The following is a 25,482-nucleotide window of genomic DNA, read 5'->3' on the forward strand; positions in this document are numbered from 1 at the left end:
ATACATAAAGTGAAAATACTGATGAGAAAAATATATGCAGATACAAAAAGAAGGGGTTAAATCCAAGGAAGTTGACCTCTCAGTGAGATCTGTTGGACTCCAAAGAGTGTGATAAAAGACCCCAAAAGAGTCTAGCAGGCCTCTTGCACTAGCATGGAAGATGGGTTGATGGGACTTGATGAGGATGTGCAGACATCAGGTGCTTTTTAGTGCTGCATCTCTGAGGATAGACAGAAAAGCAAAGGGTAACTGCTATATAATGTCTTTGGGTTTTTATTTGTTCAGCCTCAGAAACAAGGCAGAAACCACATTACTATTTTTTCCCTTACACGGCAGGTAACTTGGTTTATCAGGCCCAGTCTCCTGATGAGGGCGCCCTTGTCACTGCTGCAAGAAACTTTGGATTCGTGTTCCGGGCTCGCACACCAGAGACCATCACCGTGGTGGAAATGGGAGAAACAAAAATCTACAAACTCCTCGCCATTCTTGATTTCAACAATGTTCGCAAGCGAATGTCTGTTATTGGTATGTTCCTTTTGTTCCCTTCTTTCCTTCCTGACTTTTTAGGCTCTCAATTTGGCCCTAATTCTGATGTGATGCCTTTTCGTAGGAGATCTCCTGTGCATGATGCCTTCTGAATAACTTTTACTTCCATGCTCTTGAGATGGGCTGCCTTGACTTTTCAATTACACAGCAACAGTGCTAGAGAAATACTTAACTTAGGCAGGTGGGAGAAAATTTTAATACCTGGACCATAATGATGGAGCAACCTCCTGGAGACACTAAGCTTTTTACATATCTAACTTAGCTCATGACAATGCAAGAAAGGCCTTCCTTCTAATCAACTTTAAAATTAGCAGCGAAATCTGAGAAAGAATGAGTAGAGAAGCCGACTTTCCCAAAATTAAAATGGAGAAATTATTCAGGAACCTTGGTAGCCTTTATTAACTCTACAACATCTTCAAATATTTCAGGAATTGCAATATCATAACTCTAGCAAGAGAGTCAAAGAATAAATTATTTTTTGACTTTGAATGCAGATGTTCTGCCTGAAGTCCTGCCTGGTAGAACCACATAGTCCAAGAGAGCACCTGCTCAGACCAATCCAATAAGGGTACAGGTGCCTGTGCTGCTACTGCTAAGGTGGAAGGTTGGTTGCATTATCTTTTGTAAGCAAAGCTTGTCTTGATTCCTGGGATTCTGCCAAAACTGGATGGAGTCTGAACACCCCTAAAAACATTACTTTGTTTTGATGGAAGTGCTGTATATCCCAGGTGCTTTAGACTGGGATTTTTAACACTTCTTTTCCTCATAGTGCGGAGTCCAGAAGGTGACTTGACTTTGTACTGCAAGGGTGCTGACACCATTCTTTACGAACTGCTTCATTCATCCTGTGACTCTCTCAAAGAAGAGACCACAGAACACCTGAATGTAAGTGTTTCCTTCTGCACAACATCTCTGCAGCTGATGGTTTCCTCCTCTTCAGATACGGAAGTGTACTTTGTACTGAGGCCAAGTACAGATTTCAGAAACAGCACCTAAGCACTGAATTTTTTAGTTATGGAATGGATAGGGAAATCAATTTATAAAGCCTCAGATTTTAAATTAGCTGCCTAAGCGTGGGCACCAGGTGCTATCTGAACTGCTCTAGAGCATCTGGACACAGACGGCAAATACAATGCAGGACATCCAGAAGACTAGTGCTCCTCTGGAGCAGAAGCTGGAAGCCAGGCAGGATAGGTGGAACACCTGAAATGGTACAACATGTCTGTGTTTTGGCAACTAAATTCCATCCGAATCTGCTGTTACTCTACAATGCACACACCCAACACATTCAAGTGTGTCTTGGATCAGAGTAACTCACGTGATCACTAAAGGGCCACAGACCCCTTTACCTGCTTGGATACAATTAAGATGTGCAGTGATTGCAATTGGAGAGGTCTCAGTCAGAAGGGGCTGACCAAGTGCTGGGATGTACTCTTGTCAACCTCCCTTTTTTTCCGCAAATCATATGGGGTCATATCGACTGGGCAGCAAGGAAAATGTGTCACTCAAACTTATGGCCTTGATGGTGTGCAGTGGGAGGTTATTACTCATATAAGGGGATGTTTTGGCCAATATTTACTCCCCCTTGTGATGTCAGATCCTGCTGGCAGGGTGCAGAATACAAGATAACTGAAAATTTTGCCAGGAGGGTTGTGCAATAGCAAAAACATCTCTGCTCACTTCCTGTGGGAGAGAGAGAAAGCTGCTGGCAAAGGAGAGGGCAGAGCAGAGAGATTCCTGATGCACCTTCACTTCAGTCCTGGGGCAACACCTCAGTTTTTGCCAAGGGATCTTTTTTATTCCACCAAACACTGAGATCCATGGCGTCAACGATACATCGCCATAAAGCACACTACCAGGGACTCGCTGAGATGTCATGACTGGCTGTGCTCCCTCTGTGCGTTTCAGCCAGCATTTGTAGCCTAAAAATGTGGAACCTGGGTCCAAAATTCAAGGCTGTGTTCAGTGTTTATTTAAGTCTCACTATTCTGAACCTTTTGTTGAGAAATATGAGCCTGGGAAACACCTACCTGGTTAATACAAAGCTTTAGATCAGGAATCTAGGAAAGCTCTTTTGAAATTTTCCTTTGTAAAGACTGTGGATGGCAATAATAAATAAAGTGTTTTGCATCTAGTTTTTAAGCAGTACTCCAAGGCTTGTGGTGTAAGGTGTGTGACTTTTTTTTCACCTTTTCTTTGCTGGCTATAGGCAGAAAGCTTTTACAGATAGGCATTTTCTTTCTAAGTGTCTTTTGTAAGCCCAGGTGAACAGACCATTCTTTGACCTATTCTGCCCCACTGCTGCCTTACAGGAGTTTGCTGGTGAAGGTCTGAGGACACTCGTGGTGGCCTATAAAAACTTGGATGAAGACTACTTTCGGGACTGGATCAGGCGTCACCATGAAGCAAGCACTGCCTTGGAAGGACGGGAAGATAAATTGTCAGAGTTATATGAAGAGATTGAAAAAGATCTAATGGTTGGTGTTACAGGGAATCCGGGCCAAGCTCTGGGGGAGGCAGTGAGGATGGTGATTTGTCAATAAACAGCTCAGTATGACTTCAGTAAACATTGCTAAGCAAACAGCTCAGTGGGTTGTGTGATGGGAGCGGTTAAGAAAATGGCAGTCCTGGGTTTTCACTGGCACCTCTATCAGGAGCCTGTAATTGGGGTGTCAGCCACCCGTGCAGAGGAATGGTTTTATTTTAACTCCTGTGGGTGTCAGAGTAGATTTCACATGATGAATTGACATACCACAGCCTGAGGGAGATGACGTGGACACGAATATTTCATAGCTATCCTTTGTGAGTGCAAACGGCGGATCTATTTATTTCCCTGTCTTTGAAATGGCAGGCAGTGAATAATCCCCAGTGCCCCTCCGTTTTGGAGAGTGTCTTCTTTGTTCTTGCAGCCCTGGGCAGGACGGGGAGTTGATGTCCATGAACATGTTTGTGTCAGGTTGAAATTGCAATCAGCTGTGATCTTCAAGGCATTCCTCTCTCCCTGACTGTTGTTGCAGCTTTTTGAAAGCCTGGGGGGAGGGGGTGTCTGCTGTGTTTCAGAGCGGTGAATAATGAATGAAAAGGATATGTGGGATCTAAGGGGAAGCAATTCAGCTCTTGAACTCTTCCAGCAGTGTTTTCCTGAAATCCTAGGAGCCACACTGCTCTGTTGCTCATTCCTTTAGCTGTACAGTCAGGGTACCAGCATGGCCTGAGGGGAAGCAGGGTGTGAGTCAAGGAGGTGCTGACCTCTGAGAGTTGCGTGGTCCATGGGGCAGAGCCTCCTCCTCTGCTCAGTCTCATCAGAGTAGTGGAAAACCCTTCTCCTCCAGTCCAGAGAACACCTTTATGCAAATACTCAGCAGGTCATGTCCAAAGCAGGAAAGATGTGGAGGTTTAGGAGGTGAAGGGGCCATCTGCTTTGCAATAAAGGGTTGTGAAGCTCACAGACTGAGTAGAGAAGAGGTTGTGGGCTCACAGCAGGTAGAAGAGTGGCTAGGAGGAAAACATCAACCCTTCTCTGTACAGAAGTGACTTTACTTCCTGAAGCCCTGTGAGGACAACAGAGGGTGAGTGTACGGAAGCCTGGCTTGTGACAGAGAATGGGTGTGAGAAGGTATAGAGGCGGCTGCTAAGCTGGTAGAGGGCTTAGAATACAAGTCGTATGAGGAAAGGCTGAGGGATCTGGGGCTGTTTAGCCTGGAGAAGAGGAGATTGAGGGGAGACCTCATCGCTCTCTACAACTACCTGAAGGGAGGTTGTAGCGAGGTGGAGGTTGGTCTGTTCTCCCCAGTGGAGAGTGGTAGGATGAGGGGAAATGGATTTAAGTTGCACCAGGGGAGGTTCAGGTTAGATATTAGAAAGAATTTCTTTATGAAAGGGTTGTCAGGCATTGGAACAGGCTGCCCAGGGAGGTGGTTGAGTTGCCGTCGCTGGAGGTGTTTAAGAGATGGGTGGATGTTGCGTTGGGGGACATAGTTTAGCTGGTTGATAGGGCTGGAGGCTGGACTCAATGATCTTCAAGGTCTCTTCCAGCTGAAACTATTCTATGATTCTATGCTTCAAAGGAGGAAGATGGGTCTTTTGGAGGTGTAGAGGACTGCCAGGTGTCATGGTCTGGTTGACGGACAAGAGTAGAAATCCCCGCATGTGGCAGGCTCTTGCTAGGGGCCCTTAAAGGGAGTACAGATATGAGGACACAAGGGTATGGTAGATTGTTAGATTCAGGGAATAGTAGTAAAAAACATTTTTTATCGTTGATTGATATAATAACTAAGGGAGATTCACAGCAGGAAGGATCACAACCATGTCTCCAGATGCTTTTGCACCAAGTAATGGGTACACAGACAAATGACTGTAAACAATACTGCTGTGCCTTTCTGCAGCTCCACAACAGCTGTGCGGAATGCAAGCCCCTCCTGGGCACTCAGGCTGGCAGGTAAGAGCAGGAGATCCCAGGACGTGTCTTTGTATGCAACAAGCATTTAAGCTCTCCATAGCTGGACCAGGGACTACTGTTTGAAAATGTGGATTGTGCTGTTTGGACGACCCTATAGAGAAATTCTGTCAGAGCTGTTGTCTACATTGATAACACTCATAACTGATGAATGATGAACATCCCAGGAAGCCAAAAGGGCTCTTGGGCTTAAAGCCAACCTCTGAATTTAGTCTCTCAACAGCAGGAGGTAGGTGGTAGCAGATGCTGCCTAAACCTGAGCTAGCAGTGGAACCCTCATGTCCGTTTGATGATAGCTTAAAGCCACCAAGTATCTCCAAAATGCAGGAAAAAACCAATAACTTTAAAAGAATGAAGGTTGATGTCCTGAGCAATCTGTGGTTTGGCTGGGTAACAATGTGCAGTAGGGGTGGGGACAGGTCTGTTAGGGGCTGGAAAAGGTGTTTAGAAGCCAAATGACAGCTGCAGTACAATATAGCTGGGAGCAAGGTCCACACTAGAGGTTGCATATGGAGGTTTGTGGGCACGGATCCACAGCTGTCTCTCTCCCTTAGTTAAAAGCACTGTCTGCTGTGAAGGAGGCCCAGAGAAGAACACAGACCTGTAGGTCTGAAAACATATTGGCAAATAATTTCATGCATGTTCATGATCCATCTGATCCTGGGGGATTAGAGACTAGAACATTCGCAGAATCAGGGCTCTACTCTGTACTGTAAATTTGCTGAGGAAGAATGAAAATCAGTACAACTTTACTCCTGGATTTCATTTGTGTTTGCTTGAGTAATTACCTGGATGTCTAATGCTTTCTCCTGCGCTAGCAAGGGGAAGACTTACCCTTTCCCTGTCATTTTCTGTTAAGCTGCTAGGTGCCACAGCAATTGAGGACAAGTTACAAGACGGAGTCCCACAGACAATAGAGACTCTTGCCAAGGCCAACATTAAGATATGGGTTCTCACTGGAGACAAGCAAGGTAAAGGGCTCTGGATGTTTCTTGTCTCTCCCCCTGGTGAGATGGTTCTACTAAGACCCATGTTTTCATTCTTTCTCCTTTGAAATCTGCACAGAGGACAAGCTTACAGAGCTTTTCTTCCTTGCCAGCTAGGCAAAAACTTCAGTTACCTGGAATTAGACCTGAGAACTGTAGCTAGTTCCTGTTTTTAATTCCTGCCCTGAGGTTGAAAGAGGTGTGAAGGCATCTTCCTTTGCCTTTGGAGGGCTGACGAGCATCTCACAGTACCTGTCATATTCTGGGAAAAGGTGCCAATTTAGTGCGATTGACTGTCCTGGTGACCAAGGTGGGAAAAATGTTGTCCTGCTTTCCAGGAACTTTAATGCTGAAGTGGGTGTTGGGTCTGTTTCAGTCTGGTCCTGGTATTAAGAACCCAGAACAGAAATGGAGGAAGCATAAGCTTCTAGAGAAAGCATTAAGTTGGAAAGAATGATAAACAGAATCTAAGTAACTCTTTTGGAGAAATAGTAACCTCACTGAAACAATGGTGTTTCAGGGAAACCAGAAGTGTTAAGAAATAATTTTATTCAAGAAATGAGAAGAATATTTTTGAGAAGAAAGGAAATATTTCATTTTATCATGTTCTAAATATAGTAGTTTTTCTTATGAAATACCAACATTTTTTTTTCCTCAGAAATGTCAAAAAAAAAATGCCTTCATATTCTTCTTCAGAACTATGATTTGGGGCTTTGCTAGGAGTAGAGGAAGGGAAAGTTAAAAATCTTGAAAAAAAAAATTTAAATCAATATAATTTTGTTATTGTTGTTGCTCCAAAGGGCCTTTTAAGCTTTTTTGGGTTTGGTAGAATCCTTTTATTCTTTTTTTCTGTGTCCTTGTGAAACCCAATTTGGGGAGATACGTTGCTGCATCCATTAAGATGACTCTCCTGCATCTCTTAAACTGTTGACTCAGAAAGTCTCCATGCTCTTTTAGTTGTGAATAAGAGTTTTTTTCATATGCTTAAAAGGCCACAGAGGTGGTGGGTGAGACTGGAGCTGCTGAGATTATCTCTGCTTTATCCTTCCCAGAGACGGCAATGAATATTGGTTACTCCTGCAACTTGCTGAATGATGACATGGAAGATGTCTTCATTATTGAAGGCAGCACAGCTGATGATGTACTTAATGAGCTGAGGTAAATGTCTGAAATATATAGCTTCATTTCCGTGCACTGACACTGTTTGTATCTTGTATTACTCAACCTTTTTTCCTGTAGACTTTACTTGGTGCAGTTCATTCAGATACCTTAGGTAAGGGCTAGCTGGCATTCTGGAACATCTAGCAGCTAAACACAATGTAGAAATCTCGTCCAAGGATAAACTCTGAAGCTTCTTGATCCAAGAGGTCAAATCTATATAAAAGCATAAGAAAGCAGAATCAGGCAAGCACTTGACATTCGACAAGTGATCTGGAGCCACAATGCCTTTGGCTCCAGGCTTGAGCTATGCTGTTGCTCTAATACCATTGCCATCCACCCACATTGCAGTCCTTTGACTATGGTCCTTTTATAGCATTATCTGGAAATCTGTCTTCCTCCCTAGCCTGCTCAGTAGACACAAGTTCTAAGGTATAGGTGGAAAATAGGAGTTTTCCAGTCCTTTTCCCTTGAAAGAGGGAAAGTTTTCCAGTCCTTTTCCCTTGAAAGAGATGGATGCCAGACAATATGCACAGAAAATTGGGATACCCTTTGAGATATGTTTCTTTATGATGCTCAGATGATTAATTTGACTTGAAATCAGCACAAGTTTAGCAGACACTTATGAGAGTTTCAGAAGCGTGTGGATGATCTGCACAAATAGCAGCAGCTGAACTATGCATATTTTTGTAGGGATACAGGGAAAATTGAACTAAAATATTAGAGGGAAGCACTGTTTTTTCATTTTCATGAAGCTGATTTAATAAAACCCACAAATCTTTACAAACTTTTCGTTATTATTCTGGTTTTGTTTCTTTTCTAGAAATGCAAGGAAAAAGATGAAGCCAGACTCCTTTTCAGACAGTGATGAAATCAATGTTCAGTTTGAAAAATCTTCAAAAAACCCAAAAATTATACCCGATGAGCAAGCAAATGGAGTATATGGTCTGGTCATCACTGGCCACAGCCTGGTAAGGAAGTCATGTTAGGGCTGTGTTCTCTGAAGAAGTGAATGTGACACACTGGAAGTTTGAAAACACTTTAAAAAACTAGCTCTAGAGGACTGGATTTGTTTTCCCTATTTGAAGATTGGGTTCAGTGGTTATCTGAGACATCAAAGGTGATGAGGTTTTTAGAAGTTTTTAGATTACTGGAACAGGGAAGAGAGTTGGCCCTGATGTTAGATGAACAAGATGGGTAGAGTATCTGGATCAATTTTCATTTCTAGAAAGATACTAGAAAAATAATCAGGCAGTTTATGGAGACAGCAAGACGGTAAGATAACATCAGACATGGGTTTCAAGTATGCCAGGAACACATTCTACTAAATATATCTGATAACAGATATATTTAACAGGTAGTACATATATCTTAGAAGTTAACTAATAAATTGTGTGACAGTCTCTCCCATGATGTTCTTTCAAGCAAATTGAAGTAATACATTCTAATTGAAATTGTTAAGTGACAAATGCAAGAAAAGTATGGCTCTTAAGGGCCCACTGATTATCTAAAACAACAGTTAAGTGGCCTCTGTAGGGGTCTATCCCACATCTATTTGATATTCAATGTTTTCATTAACTGCTTAAAAAGAGAGCAGATAACACCAGTCTGGGAGAAACAGCAGGCACGATGAAGCTCATTATTAGATTTGAAAACAGTCTTAACAAATTAGAGAAATACTTTGGAAAAATGGAGAAGGCAATTCAGTATGAACAAATGCCTTGTTTTCCACTTTTACATAATCAACAACACATAAAAAATCAGAGTTATGTATGTAAGAGCACCACCTGTAAGACATGTGAGGAAAGCCTCCTGCTTTATTTGGCATTCGTAATGTCTTAGCTGAAATAATTAATTTGGGCCATTTTCTTTGAGAAGAAATACAGATCAACTAGAGAGAGTACAAGGAAGACTGTAAGAGTAGTTATGCATGATCTAGAAAGCACGGGGGAAAACTGAGAGAGTTAGGATATCCAAGCCTGGAGAAAACCGGTCAGTCTTGGTAACATTCTTCAAACAATAGCAGGTGAACAGAAAAATGGAATTAAACTGAGGTAAGAGCTATGGGTGAAATGTTTTCCTGGTAAGAATCAAGAAGCACTGTTAAAGATTTTCCAGCCTTGGAAATTTTTTATAACAGGTTAGAGAAAAAAATTAGATACATTTCAACCTGTCTGGGAGGAAGGCTTAGTCTAGATCAAGTTTGTCTATTGTATTTTGCTTTTCCAGGTTGTAGGGGAAGCAAGTAGGCAGACATGGACAGAGCTGGAAGCTCTTTCAGAGAATAGATGCTTCTGTTCCCCGTGGTTGCTGCGTGTCTCGTTAACAGTCCAGCTCTATACCAGCATGGCAAATTACCATTAAAAAAAACCCTCATCTTGCTCCATTTTTTGTCTTGTGTGCCATGTATATGGACCCTGGACTAGAGGGGATGCTTTCAGGCAGTGTCTACATTGTCAGGTGCCCTCTCTCTTTTGCACTAATCCTCTCTTCAACTCAAGGGCCTTAATCCCCTTTAGATTCCCACTAAAAAACAGACAAGACCTCTATCAAGCTCAGTGCATCTGCATGGGTGAATCCTCTGACACCCTCACAAGCCACAACTCCCTTGCCTGGAAAACCTGGCAAGGAGATATGTTCCACAGAAAGAAGCCCAAACCTGGGCTGTGGGGGTGCAGCCATGGCTTTCTCCTGGTTATGAACCAGAAGGACAGTGTAGGCAAATCTATGTGTTATTTATCCATTTATTATTTATTTCTATGAACTTAGAGCTTGAATAATGGTAATAGTACGGATGCTGTTCCACTCAAACACAACATCTGTTTTGTTCCGTACCCCTGCTTGGGTGTGGCAGCACTGGAGCTATGCATGCCTGCGGTCTTGCTTAAAAAGAAGTCAGTGAACAGAAGCACACCAGCATCTGTAATGGCATCATTGTACATTTAATACACTACGCAGTAACATTTTGCTAGTGCTGTGCAGCAAGGACGTTGTGGCAAAAGCCATCTCTAACTGTGCCAACTAAAGCTAAATGATGAGAAGGTCTCTCTTGTCGAGCAAGCCTGCCTGCCACTGACGTGAGGGAAGCGGGGGTGCTGGTGACTCACAGCTCTCTGCTTCAAGAAGAAAGAGCGTCTGGCCTAAAGATCATCTGCATTAACGCAGAAAGGGCAGTGAGCCTGCTGTAATGGCTCCGAGGAGGAGAGAGCCCTGCAGATTCCTTCCATGCATGTCTACTGAGAGGAGACATCAAAGAACAGAGCCAAAAAGCATGATGATCTGAAAGAAATATGAAAAGCTGACACTGCTCCCTCCTCCTTGCGCAGAGCTGGGGGAGTGACCAGACACCCAGTTATCTCTCTGTTTCCCAAATAGAAATAACACGTCTGACTGATCTAAAAGGTCAGCACTCAGAGCAAAGCTACCTTCTCCCTGGCTTTGTGTCTTGCTTTGCCATGCCCACCTGAGCTCAGCTTTTTCCATGTTTTAGTTTTTGTTGTTGTTTTTTTTTAATTAAGTACTCCCAAACTGAAATCTCTTCTGTTTATACCACACACCTTCCAGAGCTTAAAAATAAACCAAGAGGGATGAGCAGAGGCTCTCTTGCATGGAGATACATGCAGTTGTCTCAGGCCCAGCAGCAGCTTGCCTTATCTAGTGCTTCTGTTGTTTAGTAATTCTACTTGCACTGTCAGGTTCCACCAACTAGAGTAGCTGTGGTGCAAGTCCACAGGGAGGAAAGAGACAATCTCTTCTGAGGAAGGAGACCATTTCTTGTCAGTGGTGCCCAGCAATAGAACAATGGGTTTAAGTTAGAACATAGGAAGTTCCACCTCAACATGAGGAGAAACTTCTTTACTGTGAGGGTGACAGAGCCCTGGCACAGGATGCCCAGGGAGGTTGTGGGGTCTCCGTCTCTGGAGACATTCAAAAGCCGCCTGGATGCGTTCCTGTGTGGCTGCCCTGGGTGATCCTGCTCTGGCAGGGGGGTTGGACTAGATGATCTCTAGAGGTCTCTTCCAACTCCGAACATTCTATGATTCTATGATTCCATGAAATACAGCTGTGATGTGCCGAAAGCACAAGGCTGTAGGTGCATGCCATATGGCATGATGTTGTGTGGTGTGGATGCTCTCTGCAACTGAATGGAGAGACTCACATAGGGTATCCCATACCTTCCAAATGAAGAAATCATCTGAACTCTCATTTCCTTCCCTCTTTGTCAGGCCATGAGTTGTTGCTTGTCTGACCTGAACTCCTCCTTGGCTCCTTTTTCTCAGGCTTACGCGCTGGAAGGGAATCTAGAGCTGGAGCTGGTGAGAACCGCCTGCTTGTGCAAAGTGGTGATCTGCTGCCGGGTGACTCCACTGCAGAAGGCCCAGGTGGTGGAGCTGGTGAAGAAATACAAGAAGGCTGTGACCCTGGCAATCGGAGATGGCGCCAACGATGTCAGCATGATCAAAAGTGAGTGACGGCCAACAGCCACCATGCTTTAGCACAGTGACCAGCCAATTTGCTATCTGAGGTGGCTTAGCAGCAGGAACATATATCCAAGTGTCTTCTGTACCACCCTCCTTGTGGTACTGACTATGCTCCAAGTTTTGGCAGGTTGCTGCAGAGCACTGTCACTACAGGCTGCTCATGTCTCCTGCCTTTCAGGACACACAGGAGGTCCCTCTGCTGTGCTCCTGCCACCTGGATCGCAGGGACCTAAGATCTCACTTATTGCCTATTTCCCTATTTCCACCTTAGAGTAGACAAAAGCCCACTGTGACATGTTCTCCTCTGTGTCTGTGTGGTGACGTTCACAAGGGCAATAAAGAGAACAAACAAGTTTGTTTCAGAGATTTTCTGTCTCCATTGAGAAATAAAACCTTCATGCCTGTAAACAGTCTGTATAATCTTCCAAGATTTTTTTTTTAAACATTTCCATGTTGTGGGGCCATTTGTCAGTTATGTCCCTTCAGTTATAAATCACAGGTTTCTAGGTCCCTTCATCCTTCAGCATCATTTGATACTGCATTACCTTAGTGAATTTATGAAAAAAATCTCCCAACTAAGTATAATTAAATTAAGATTATTCAGAAGGACCTATTGCTAATCTTCCTTTCATTAATTTGCAGCAATTGATTAACTGGAGCCTTTTAATTAAGAAAGAAAAGGCTAAGTAGAGAGCTTCAAGGGAGATAAGTCAGGCAGTCAGCAAAGAAAGGATAAGCAAAGCTCAAGTGTACATGATAATTAGAAACTAACCCACTTCCCCCACAAGAGGGTTGAGGCTTTGGGATTTTATCAATTCAGTGTTCAGTGGAAACCTCTGAATCTAACCAACTTCCAGCCATCAAGATTGTTCTCATTAGTAAAAGCTGTATAATTAGCTGTCACATTAAACTTATGTCCATGTTTAATAAACCCAAGTTACCATTAAAAAAGACATGACTCTTCTATCTAATTATCTGATTGAACTCGTAAAGCCTAGGAAAAGTAAAAAGGCTACAGTCTGCCTTGTAGCTCTGTGTCTAAGAAGTCTATAAGCAGGTTGAAGATTCTCCTTGTCTGGAGTGATGTTTAAAGGCTGCTGGAAGGATGTGCATGGAAGTAAATATAAGTCACATGTAAATACAAATGAAAGTTATCTTTTCGTAACAGCAGCTGTTACACAAAACAGTATTTATGCTGCTGGAAAATATTCAGAAAGAAATCATGAATTGTCACTGAGGGTGTAATTTCATTCAAATAATAAAAGCCCAGCTACTGGAAATGTATCTACACAGCAAAAATCGTAACTCTACTGAAAGAATTAGGGCCCCCTAAAATTTTATTTTTTTAAAAAAAAATAACATGACATTTTAGAAAAGCTGGGAAGGAGTTAACATAATGTCCCAGAAGAGTCCTCAGCTTGCCGAGTGCAGGGAACTCTTCAAAAAAATGGGGTAATCAAAACTCGGGGTGTAATGACATGATCAATAACCTTATTGTTGCAGCTGCCCACATCGGGGTTGGTATCAGCGGCCAGGAGGGGATGCAGGCAGTCTTGTCCAGTGACTTCTCCTTTGCACAGTTCCGTTACCTGCAGCGATTGCTCCTGGTCCATGGCCGGTGGTCCTACATTCGCATGTGCAAGTTCCTCAAATACTTCTTCTATAAGAATTTTGCTTTCACATTGGTGCATTTCTGGTATGGCTTCTTCTCTGGATTCTCAGCACAGGTAGGTCTGGCTTCTGTTTTCTCATGGGCACGTCTAACATTTTCAAGCTAAGTATCTGGAAATATTTTAAAAGGGAATAAACTAACCCATTCTCCCACCTCACTGAACATCACGCAGCAGCTGTGTGAGTGTAAAGCAAGTAATGCTACCTTCATTGTGCTGCTGGTAGAGCCCCGGTGACTGAAGATATTTACATGCATTATGAACCACATAGGTCCCCCATGGGATTTTCAGAAGTGTTGGAAGTGCCTCCAGCCATCAGATAAGGGTATAGTCAGAGAGGACTGACCAGTCTGGCAGACCTGTATAAAACCTGTCCTTGCCCTGCTAGCAGATTTGAAGCAAACAGTTTAATGCCAGGTACGATTCAGCAGCTTGCAAGAGGAGCAAGTCTTCTGCAGTGGAAAAATCTGCTGTTTGATTAAGACAAACCAATCTCCAGCCCAAGCCAGCCCCAGGGAAGCACAGATAGGTATTGGGCAAGTGTTATCCCCAGGGCCAAGAGCGCAGGGGTGCAGGGAGGGTCCGTGCCAGCTGGGTGTCCTCTGCACAGCTGCTCCCACCTGGCATCTCCAACCAAGATGCTTCAGCATTTAATCGTACATACTTTCAAAGAGATGGAAAAGGCAGCCTTTTACTAACTCCATGCTCTGTTTTCTGTTGTTTGCTTTTCAGACTGTCTATGATGAGTGGTTCATTACACTTTACAATTTGGTATATACCTCTCTCCCGGTGCTAGGAATGAGCCTCTTCGATCAGGTACTGTTTCAATCACCACTCGGATTTTTTTATAGGGTTTTATCGCCAAGTGCTTTCAGTTAGTTCCATGAAGCAAAAGCAGCTGACTTCTTGGCTAGCTATTGTGGCAGCCCCTGAAATTGTTTCCTGCCAGAAAAAAAAGGATGAACCAGGGACAACATGGTGTATTAGCCTGATCTGGCCCAATGGATTTTAGCGTGTGGTGAGATTTTCAGGCTAAGCTGTTGACTACAGGTAACAGATACCATTGCAACACTTCACTGAAGTAGGCACATCTTACTAGCTGTGTTCCTTAAACCTGACAAGTGACTTTTTAAAGATCACACAAAACAATGAATGAACTAGATCTCTGAAGCCGGGATTTCTGGGTTCAGCCTTTGTAATGGAAATCTTTCTGCAGTAATTTCACATACATATTTCTACCCCTTTATTACTGTTCATCAAGCTACAGGAACAATAAAGCTGTTTCTACATGACTTTTACAAGTTAAGTAAGTAGGAAATCGCTACTCTGCAGTGCTTCACAGTGTACAGTTCTGCACACTTAAAGGATACAGGTCAAAAATCTCTGCCCTGTGTGTGGACCCAGGGGAAGTGTTTTCTATCCCGTAGCTTCAAGGTAAGCATCTGGAGAGCAGGCCATACAGTCTGCTTAAGATTAAGTGTACCTTCTTTCTTCTTTTTTTCTTTTTTTCCCCAGCACTTGTCAGTCTTCTTCAGCACAAGAAAGGTGAAATTCAAAATGGAAAGTGGAAAATATGTCCAATTGGGTAGATGCCAGCAAATCTGACATCTCCTCTCTACTTTTCAGGATGTGGATGATCGTTGGAGTATTCGTTTTCCTCAGCTGTATGTTCCTGGCCAGCAAAACCTCTACTTTAACAAAATGGTGTTTGTCACATGCATGTTGCAAGGGATTTACAGTTCCCTCATTCTCTTCTTCATCCCCTATGGGGCCATGTACAATACAATGAGAAGTGACGGGAAGGCCATTGCTGACTACCAGTCCTTTGCACTAATGGCCCAGACCTGCTTACTGATTGTGGTGTCTGTACAGGTAAGGCATCCCAGGTAATATTTTTGGGAATTAAATATTTCTTTAATTAGCATCTAGAGGGCTGCTTGGGATCTTAATAGAATTGTACCTGTTGCTGCATCTTGCATTCTTACAGAAATAAAAATCAAAATCTCTTTACAGCAGATTATTCTCCTCAGTTCAACAGGACAACAGTTTTGAATCATGGAATCATAGAATTCATTTGTATGTTATGGAAGATCAGGGTGACAGGAAGGAATTTTTTGCCGTATGAAGTTTGCAGACAAAACATTTAGCAGACAACACATTTAAGGCTAGGAATAGGGAAGGACTCCTTCCAGTTTTGTGGGAAGAATTTGAGTCACAGGACTGTCTGTCTGCTATTAGGCAGTTATTTACAGGGTCTTCATTATGGGGCTGTCTCTGTAGCCTGGCCCCATGCATGATGCAGATGCTAGGCCTACATTTGCCGGAAGAAGTAGCTAAGACTTGGGTGGTACAGAATTCAGATGGTACAAGCAGATTGAGAGAAATTTCATAAAAGAAAACCAATCAATCACAGCTAATGGTTTCTGCTGTCTAAGGTCTTGTAGGCTCCCTCTTCTAACTTCAAATGCTAGATCATAGCTTGGGGGTAAGAACATAAGCACGGATCATTGGAACCTAGAATCCTCTCGCCACTCGTGAACGCTTGAGAAGAGGGTAACAACAGGGCAAATGTAGAAATACTTGCCTTGAATCATTTCCCAGCATCCTATGATCTGTGGCTTAGTATTTGTTGAGACTTGAACAAATAACAGTTTTGGGGGCAAGTGCACAACAGAGAGGACAAGCTGTGTTCAGCACAGATCTGTTAAGCAATTAAGGCACTGACAATAGCTCTATTGCTCCATTCTTTCAGATTGGCTTGGACACTTCTTACTGGACAGTTGTGAACCAGTTCTTCATCTGGGGCAGCCTTTCTGTTTACTTTGCTATCACCTTCACCATGTATAGTGATGGCATGTACCTGATCTTCACAGCCGCCTTTCCCTTTGTTGGTAAGCCCTGGGACAAATCTGGATTGCACTAAAAATAGCCATACTGTAGACCTTAAACCTGCTGAGTATTTACAGTACATTTTATTGCCTCTAGAGAGGCAATAACAGAATATATGGACTGTCTTTTCTACAGGAAATGCCAGGGTATTTCTGAGGGCTGCTAGGAATGCTTATTTTGAATCCTATCCATCCAGGTGAATGTATGTACATTCACATGCAGCCACAGGAAAGGTCCTTTAAACAAACCTACTTAGCTGGCTGGAATGCTTTCTCCTGCTCTTTTATATTCTGCCTCCAGGTGTCTAGTTCTTACACATATCTAGGAGCATTTTGTTTGCAGAAGGATGCATGTTCTCTTGTAAATAAGTCAACATGTTGGAATAGGAAAGTCTAGAAGTACAACATCCAGTTAGACATGAGAAAAATGCCACATGATTATAGCGAGCCTTCACACAGATTAAATGGTGAATTGCCAACAATAAAAATTCCAGTGATGACCAGGTCTTTGGAGTTAATCTGTATAATCAGATTTCTGAACACATGCAAAAACTGAAGGGTAAGCAGGAGGAAGATGAAAGCTTATCAAAGTAATTCACGTGTTTTTAATAGCTCTGTGCATCCATAGCCAATACTGATACAGCATTGTTATGCGATCTGCTTCTGAAATCCCAAAGCTTCTTGTCTGAAGTCTCAGAATGGTGCATTAATCAATGCCTCTACTTCTGGATTAATTGTTAAGCCAAGACTTGTTCTGCTCATCTTCACTCAAACACCAAGGTGCTTGGCCATTTTAGAAATACATGAGATTCAAGTAAGTCAGTTATTGCAACTTATTTTCTGAGCAGGTGGTCACATCCACTATAAGATGTCTTTCAGTGTCAAAAATGCTGAGAGAAGACAAGTGTCTGTTCAGTTTTCAAAGACAGGTGGGAACTCACTTAACGGGATCTCTTATCTGCTGCTCTGTTTGTGTTACATAGGTCAAATTAGCCATAATGCTGAAGGTCACTTAATATGGTCTCAGTCTGAAACCATCTTTAAGGAAAGTATTTCTAGTCTCAACTCAGACAACTTGTTCACTTTGATTTCAGTGGCATTGTATTACACCAGAATTTTGTCACCTGAAAACATTCAGCAACTTTACTGCCCACAACAGCATCATCAAGCCTTGTAATGAGGGTTTTGCAGACTATTTGTTCTGTCTTACATTCCTTCAGTTTTGGAAGAGCCAGAAGTGAGCTCTTTGGTTTCAAAGAAGGTGGCAGTGTAAAGCCAGCACAGGGCAGTTGCTCTGCCAACACACCCAGCAGGTTATGCAGACACTCAAAGCAACATGTGCTCCTCTCATAAAGGGCTGCCATCCTGCCTTCTGCTGGGCAGTCAGAGCGAGTACTCCATATGCTTCAGGAGATTGACGCTAGCAAATAAGAAAATAGTATTCTTCCTTTTCCACTAGAGTCCTGGCAAAAGGTGAGAGGGCTGGATTACTGCTGTAAAAGGTCTTCCGAACATGTACATCTGCCGTTTGCAATCATTGACTCTGAAGAGATGAGGCATTTACTCCGACATCGTTGCTGAGTTGCTGCAGCTGTGCCTGGATGTTGCATTTTTCTTTGCTCATCTCAGTGATACCGGTATTGCTGTCCTCCCTACAGCAAGATGATTTAACTGCTGGAGATGGTGTCTGCTTTATATTTTGCTTTGTTTGCCAACTGCTTTGAAATCACAGAGTGAAAGGTTCAGGTAAGAGGTGCTGCTTTTATGGTTTTAATCATGCTTTTGTTTTTCAGGTACGGCTCGAAACACCCTCAGCCAACCAAATGTGTGGCTAGCAATCTTCCTCAGCATCACCCTCTGTGTGCTCCCTGTAGTTGGCTTTCGATTCCTGAAGACTCAGTTAAAGCCAACTCCCAGCGACAAGGTAAGGGATACCTTATTAAACCAGAAATCCTGCTTAATACCACCTTAGCTTACCATGGAGCCATACTGCATGGGCTTGGTATTGCTAGGGGTGTATGTCCCTGCAGAGGCAAGTCCTGCCATCCATCTGTCCCCTAGACTCTTGGGAAGGAGGACAGAATTTGGGTTTTGGCACAATTCAAACCACATGGGACCAAGGCTGAGACTATTTAGATGTGGGTTAGACTGCCCTGCAGCAAGGAAGCTGCATTATTTTTAGGTTCAGGGTTTAAGCGCTGTGGCTCAGCAGCAAAGGAGTGGAGTGTTTCTCCTGCCCTACTGCCAGGCAGTTTTTAGCCTCGTAGTCCACAGTCCTTCACCCTCCACCCAGGCACACGTTTGCTGGGGATTTTTTTCACTTTGGAATTTGCTTTGTGGGCAGTAGTTACATCCCTCCTCCGAAACCAGCTGCCCTCCCATCCCCAGGAGTGAGAAGATAGGGAGAGGTTGGGAGAGATGGAGTCGACAGAGAGCTCGTAGCTCACTGAAGCCCACGGACCAGTGCGAACACAGCTCCTCTGGCTGGCTTTCAAACATTTTCAAACATTCAAAAATTTCTGCTAAATGCTGCTGCCACCTGGTGATTCCTTCTTCTTCCTGCACCGAGCTGCCAAAACCGAGTGCCTCTCAGCATAGGCCGCAAGAGCTTGCTCCTCAGTGCTGGACCTCATCACCCTTGGCATGTCTGTGAAGCTCCCCAGGTGCTCCAGAACTGCCGGAGAACGAGTGAAAGGGAATTCTCAGACCCTGCAGAGAGAGTAGGTGGGTGCTAGGGAAGCCTGCTAGGAAGCAAGGTCCTCAGGACACAGTTACAGATGTGTTAAAACAGGAAGAGTGTACCTTTCAGTTGAGTGGAATTCCAACACAGCTGTGGCCCAGAATCCCAGCCTGGGCTGTGCATCAGTCTCTAGTGCAAAATCACTTTATTCTTCGACTTCCCCTGGGAAGTGAATTGTCACGGGACAGGAGTGTTGTGGTTTCCTGTAGTACAGAGAATCCCAGCTGGCACTATGAGAGCAACTTAAATACAGACCTCATACTTAGAGAGGCCAAGTACCTATAGCTGCCACAGTCCCAAGCAGGAAAAAAAAAAGATGCTGCCAAGCCCCTGGCACTCAGAACTGGCCTCTTGCCTGTGACAGACCTTTGGCAGAGCTTTGTTCATGGGTTGGTTTACACAACACCAGGGCTGCTGGTGACAGATGGGATAGACTTGTCCCAAAGCAGGATAAGAATCTTTGCATGGGAGTTAGCAGGGCTCATGGAAAGAGCTTTAAACTAGATTTGAAGGGGGAAAGGGAAAAAAGGAAGTCACTAGATATAAGCCATTAGATATAAGTCTCAGTGGAGACAGAGGATGGAAATTCATGCATCAGCAAAGATGCAAGGGTTATTGATGCATTAGAAATCATGGAAGCACCTGAGAATGATCACATGGGAATTAGGGCTTCTCTCTTCAAAAAAGTGCTGGGATTGATAGCCCAACTGACATGCATCTACACTAATGGGCAGCATGGGCAACAGACAGGAGGAGCTGGAAGCCATTGTGCAACAGGAAATCATAGAATCATAGAATGGCCTAGGCTGGAAGGGACCTCAGCGATCATCTAATCCACCCTCCCTGTCATGGGCAGGGACGCCTGTGAACTAGATCAGGCAACACATGGAGACTGAACAGGGATCAATCTAGATATAGCTGCCATCATGGAAACATGGTGGGATGACTTACACAACTGGAGTGCTGCACTGGATGGGCAAGGAAGGAGAGGTGGAGGGATAGCCCTGTAGAGAGTGTTTTGACTTTCTAGAACTTGACGATGGTGACGATAAGGTTGAGTGTTTATGGGTAAGTATCAGGGGGAGGCCAACAAGGCAGACATCATGGTGGGAGTCTGTTAAAGACCAACCAACCAGGATGAAAAGGCAGACAAAATATTCTATAGGCATCTGGGAAAAGTCTCATGATGGCTAGCCATTGTTCTCGTGAAGGAATTTGACCTACCAGATGTCTGCTGGAAATACAGCAGAGAAGAAACAGTCCAGAAGTTTCTGGAACATGTGGAAGAGACCCTCCTGACACAGCTGGTGTGTGAGCCAAGGAGGGAAGGTGCCTGCTGGACCTGATGTGTGTGATCAGAGAAGTACTCTAATGATGTGATGGTTGAAGGCTGACTTAGACATATTGATCATAAAATGATAGAGTTTTCAGTTCTTCAAGAGTAAGGATGGGGGGTCAGCAGAATTCTGCTTGGACTTTGGGAGGGTAGACTTTGGTCCGTTCAGGAGCCTGGTTGACAGAGTCCCTCAGGAGGCAGTCCTGAAGGGCAAAGGAGTCCCAGAGACAGGGCATTCTTCAAAAAGATTAAAAGCACAGGAGCAGACTGTCCCCATGTGCTGAAAGATGAGCTGGTGGGTAAGAAGACCAACCTGGCTGAACAGAGAGACTTGTCTGGAACTCCAGAAAATTAGGAATTTATGACCTTTGGAGAAAGGGGTAGGACTCTCAGGAGGACTACAGCATTGTTATGAGGTTATGCAGAGAGTAAATCAGAAGGGCAAAAGCCCAGCTAGAACTTCATTTGGCTACTGCTGTAAAGGGAAATAAAAATGTTTCTATAAATACACTAACAACAAAAGAAGGTCTAAGGAGAACTTCCATTCTTTACTGGATGCCAGGAGAAAACAGTAACACAGGATGAGGAAAAGCCTGCAGTACTTAATGCCTTTTTGCCTCTATGTTTAATAGTAAAAACAGTTGTTCTCTGGGTTCCCAGCCCCCTGAGATGTGATGGGGATCAGAATGAAGCCCCCTTAAACAAAGGGGAAATTGTTAGTGACTTGCCACACCAACTTAGACACACACAAGTCTATGGGGCCAGATGGGATCCACCCAAGGGTACTGAGGGAGCTGGCAGAAGTGCTTACCAAACCACTTTCCGTCATTTACCAATAGTTCTGGCTAAACAAGGAGGTGCCAGTGGACTGGAGGTTACCAAATGTGGCACCCAGCTACAGAAAGATCCAGGAGGACCCAGGAAACTATGGCCTGTCAGTCTGACTTTGGTGCCAGGGAAGGTTATGGAGCAGATCATCTTGAGTGCTGTCACGTGGCACATACAGGACAACCAGGTGATCTGGCCCAGTCAGCATAGATATACGAAAAGCAGGTCCTGCTTGACTAACCTGATCTCCTTCTGCGACAAGGTGACCTGCCTAGTGGATTAGGAAAAGGCTGTGGACATTGTCTATCTGGACTTTAGTAAAACCTTTGACACCAGTTCCCACAGCATTGTCCTGGAGAAACTGGCTTCTCATAGCTTGGACGGGTGTATCCTTGGCTGGGTGAAAAACTGGCTGGATGGCTGGGCCGAGGGTGTGATGGTGAATCCAGTCGGTGGCCGGTCATGAGTGCTGTTCCCCAGGGCTCAGTACTGAGGCCACTCCTGTTTAATGTCTTTATCAATGATCTGGACAGGGGAATTGAGTGTACCCCCAGTAAGTTTGCAGATGACATGAAGTTGGGTAGGAGTGTTGATCTGCTTGACAGAAAGGCCAGTGGGACCAGGGCAGTGATTGTGCCTCTGTACTCAGCACTGGTGAGGCCGCAACTTGAATCCTCCGTTCAGTTCCGGGCCCTTCACTACCAGAAAGATATTGAGGACCTGGAATGCATCCAAAGAAGGGTAATGAAGCTGATGAAAGGGCTCAAGAACAAGTCTTATGAGGGGTGGCTGAGGGAACTGGGATTGTTTAGCCTGGAGGTTGTAGCGAAGTAGGGGTTGGTCTCTTCACCAAAGTAACAAGCAACAGGACAAGAGGAAAAACCCCAAGTTGCACCAGGGGAGATTTAGATTGGATATTAGGAAAAATTTCTTCACCAAAGGGGCTGTCAAGCAGTGGAATGGGCTGCCCAGGGAAGTGGTGGAGCCACCATGCCTGGAGGTATTTAAAAGATGTGTAGATGTGGCTTTTAGGAACATGATTTAGTGGTGGACCCGACAGTACTAGATTAATGGATAGACTTAAAATTCTTAAAGGTCTTTTCCAACCTAAACAATCCTACGATTCTATGACAGCCCCTTTCTGAAGAGATGCTTGTCCACAGATGACCTCAGTAGCCATGTGGAAAGCAGAGAGCCCACTACCTGCAAATATGTGTATTATTTTGTTCCTTTCTGCCAAAGAATATGAGAACTTCTTGATCACCGTTCTCATAAAAAAAAAAAAAAAGCAGGTTTTGCACACTGGACATTCCCTTTAGAAGTCTGTTTTCTAGATTAAGTAGGCCAATTTTTGAATGCTTCCTTATTTGTTTTCTGGACTTTTGTTGAGATTACTTTCACAATTTGGGTTATTTGACTAAAGGGCCTAGAAGAGCTGCAGTAATACCCCAACCCAAGCATTGCAGAACTATGAAAAACAATACACTGAAATCATTCCATCCCATTGCTTACAGATCACAGTCCTACAAATGCCTTGAAAATAACATTTCTGCCAGGCTGCCATTCTGTGCTGCCAGTTCAGTTCCTGCCCTGCAACCCTTCCTGCCACCCCCGTTTTGGCAATTTTAGCTTTGGACCCCTAACTGTTTCCCCTTCTTTGCTCCTCTTGTACCAAGCATGTGAATAATTATACACTTCTCACTTTGTCCATCTTATCTTCCAATTTCAGGTCCTGCTCAAGATCAAAGAGGACAAAAAGCGGCCACCGCCACCCTCACCCAAGAGACGCTTGCGTCGGACCAGCACCCGTCGCTCCGGTTACGCCTTCTCCCATCAGCATGGCTTCGGAGCACTCATTATGTCTGGGAGAAACATGCGGCCAAAATCACCTTTTGCTACAACGGGAACTTTTTCACCAAATAGTGACAAGCATAAACACAAAGGACTGTAAAAAAAAAAAAAAAGAAAAAAAAAAAAGGGCAAAAACCCCCAGCAAACCAAACCAAAGTAAAGGGCTGTCAGGAGAGGAGGCTGTGCTCCCTGCTACGCACTGAGCCAGTGGCTGCCCAGAGCTCTCCCCTCTGGGCTACCAAATCTAGGACTTGGGCCTTTCCTTTCACCCACATACGCCCTGACTCCAACTTCTCTTCCAAAGACGTGAGCTGTTGCTGGGCAAGGTGGGCAGGGTGATTTTTAGGGCTGCTGTATGGTATGCCAGAGTGCCTCCCTGAAACACAAGAGGACATGCTGTGGAAGGCATCTCCTCTCCCTGAGATTGTTCATAATGCTATTCTTTTTTCTCCCTTTAATTACATACCTCAGAGCAAAGAGAAGTCCAGGCTGAGGAAAAGGCTGAATTGGTAATGTCTTTCTCATTCATGTGCCTTTGTTTCTGTCATGAATCAAATCTGGGCTGTATTACTGGGGTGACAGTATTAACCCCAGGTGTGCCTTAAGTCCAGCCACACAACCTCCAAACCCCAAATCTTTGTAATATGTGTAATTTTGTAGCCTTTTAATCATACACAGACACTGTGGAAAGCATGAGTTCGAAATAACCTCCTTCTAAACTAACCATTAATCCAGTTTCTCAAGAGGTGGCCAGTGCCCAAACATCACCCTCTTCCCGCATTTGCAGTTGAGAAGTGCTGTAAGCTCAGAGACACCCCTAGCTGGTCAAGTGACAAGAACTTCACATTCATCATCCTATCCTGTTTTATCTGCATTGCAAATCTGCTCTTGTAAAAGACCATCACCCTCAGTATCCTCTCAGGTTTTGTAGCTAGGCACCAGCCATTCCATTGACACTTACAATAAAAGAGCAAAGGAAGCTCAGGCTCCCGTATGGATCAAGCCATAGAATCTATCCTCAAGAAGCCCATGTCATGGTTGGCGTTCATCTGAGCTGCTAGTACTGAGAGACTCTCCTACTGTAACAGGCTGAGGCACAGGCACATCTGACGTGATGGAGATCACACAAGTGGTACTGGAAGCAGAGATGCTGTCTCACAGCTACCACAGGGTGTCCAGCCCCTCACTCCAATGGTGCTCAGCGCCCTGTTGCCTTCCTCACCCTCGCTGATGAGTGGTGTGGTCAAGCTTTCCAGCTTGTGCAGAGTTTCTCTGTGCTCTCTAATGCTTTGTTTGGGAACAGTTTGTTCACCAGTCACGAGTTGCAGAGAGCTGACAAGCCAATCAGCCTGGCTGCCAGCAGAGGGTCCAGGGATGCACAGACGCAGCCAAAGACACGGGCGTCCTGAGGGACTGGGATTTGCTCGCTCTGTTATTACACCAGATCCATAATCAGCGGGGTTACTGTGAGGAAGGCCAGCGTGGCAGCCCAAGAGTCTGTCCTGCCAGCTCTGCTGAGCTGTCTAAAAGGAGCTTTTCTGTGCAGAGGACTAGGCAGCGTTGGCTGGTTTGGTTTTTTTTTTTCCATCTCCTTTATACAAATTCTGACTCCTCTTTTGTTTTGAATTGGACTTTTTTGTTGTTGTTTTTTATGTTTTTTTTCTTTTTTTTTTTCACAGTAACCATCTGGTATTTATCAGGAGCTGTCTGTCTTGGGTCTCTGAGCAATCGACAGAGGCAGTGTACGACAGCAACAGGCCAGCCACATCCCCGTTTCATCCGGCCTGCCTATAATACCTTACTCCCTGTCGTCCACGTTTCAGCAGTTGTGTAAGGTTGTTGAAGATCTAGTAGAAGGTTTCACCTCTCTTGGTTTAAATCAGCAGAGAAAAAAAAAATGTTGCACCTGCTGCTATCTTGCAAACTGTGGTATTAAATTTCAGTCTAGCTGATGCAAAACTAGAACTGGGACTGGATCCAGAGACCTCAGGAGCCTGGAGCCACTTGCTAGGGAAGGAGCAAATTCTAATCTGGTGATCTCCACAGCAAGGAGATACCTAGGTAAAGTGAGAGCCTGCACCCTGACGGAGGAAACTGCTGTAATAGGTAGTGCTGGACACAGCCCTCTGATTTACCGTTCACTTTGCAGAGACAATCATGGCTTTCTGATGAGGACCATCCCTTTCGCAATCAGCCACCCCAGGGCTAGAGGAAAAAGGACAATTTACGCAGGCAAGCAGGCAACCCCACAATATCCAGACTGGGCTGTGGACCAGGAGTCCTATCAAAGCTGTCCTAGCGCGTGATGCAGCAGGATGCAAGGCAGAGCAGCAGAGACAGAGCAAGGCAACTCTGAGACTGTGTCACTCTTCTCATATGGTTTACGTGCAAAGCACTCACCGTCTAGCTGAAGGGGATTTGCAAATGCTGTGTAGCATGTGCAGGGGATAATCGAGCTGTTGGTGAACTTGTGCCAGATCCAAATACTTCAGTGGTTTGACAAGATCAGCATTTGAAACGTATCAGTGATGTCTGTCGTGCA

At 44.3% G+C, this 25,482-nt stretch overlaps 1 protein-coding gene across 1 annotated transcript in view; it reads left to right on the forward strand.

Annotated features, from left to right (window-relative positions):
* The window catches only part of ATP8B2 (ATPase, aminophospholipid transporter, class I, type 8B, member 2), a gene marked incomplete at its 5' end in the record, with an annotated part of 46,703 nt that extends 23,663 nt beyond the window's left edge, over positions 1-23,040 (forward strand). Inside the window, 13 exons of the mRNA XM_009875171.1 lie at positions 337-525; positions 1,316-1,431; positions 2,859-3,023; positions 5,862-5,973; positions 7,041-7,146; positions 7,970-8,117; positions 11,427-11,610; positions 13,131-13,354; positions 14,030-14,113; positions 14,924-15,169; positions 16,050-16,188; positions 17,979-18,109; positions 22,819-23,040. Coding sequence (XP_009873473.1) covers positions 337-525; positions 1,316-1,431; positions 2,859-3,023; positions 5,862-5,973; positions 7,041-7,146; positions 7,970-8,117; positions 11,427-11,610; positions 13,131-13,354; positions 14,030-14,113; positions 14,924-15,169; positions 16,050-16,188; positions 17,979-18,109; positions 22,819-23,040 — 2,066 coding nt within the window. The remainder of the gene's footprint in view (positions 1-336; positions 526-1,315; positions 1,432-2,858; positions 3,024-5,861; positions 5,974-7,040; positions 7,147-7,969; positions 8,118-11,426; positions 11,611-13,130; positions 13,355-14,029; positions 14,114-14,923; positions 15,170-16,049; positions 16,189-17,978; positions 18,110-22,818) is intronic.
* Between the last annotated feature and the right edge of the window lie 2,442 nt (positions 23,041-25,482).

Source organism: Apaloderma vittatum, unplaced genomic scaffold, assembly GCF_000703405.1.
Source record: "Apaloderma vittatum isolate BGI_N311 unplaced genomic scaffold, ASM70340v1 scaffold13998, whole genome shotgun sequence".
Lineage (NCBI taxonomy): Eukaryota > Metazoa > Chordata > Aves > Trogoniformes > Trogonidae > Apaloderma > Apaloderma vittatum.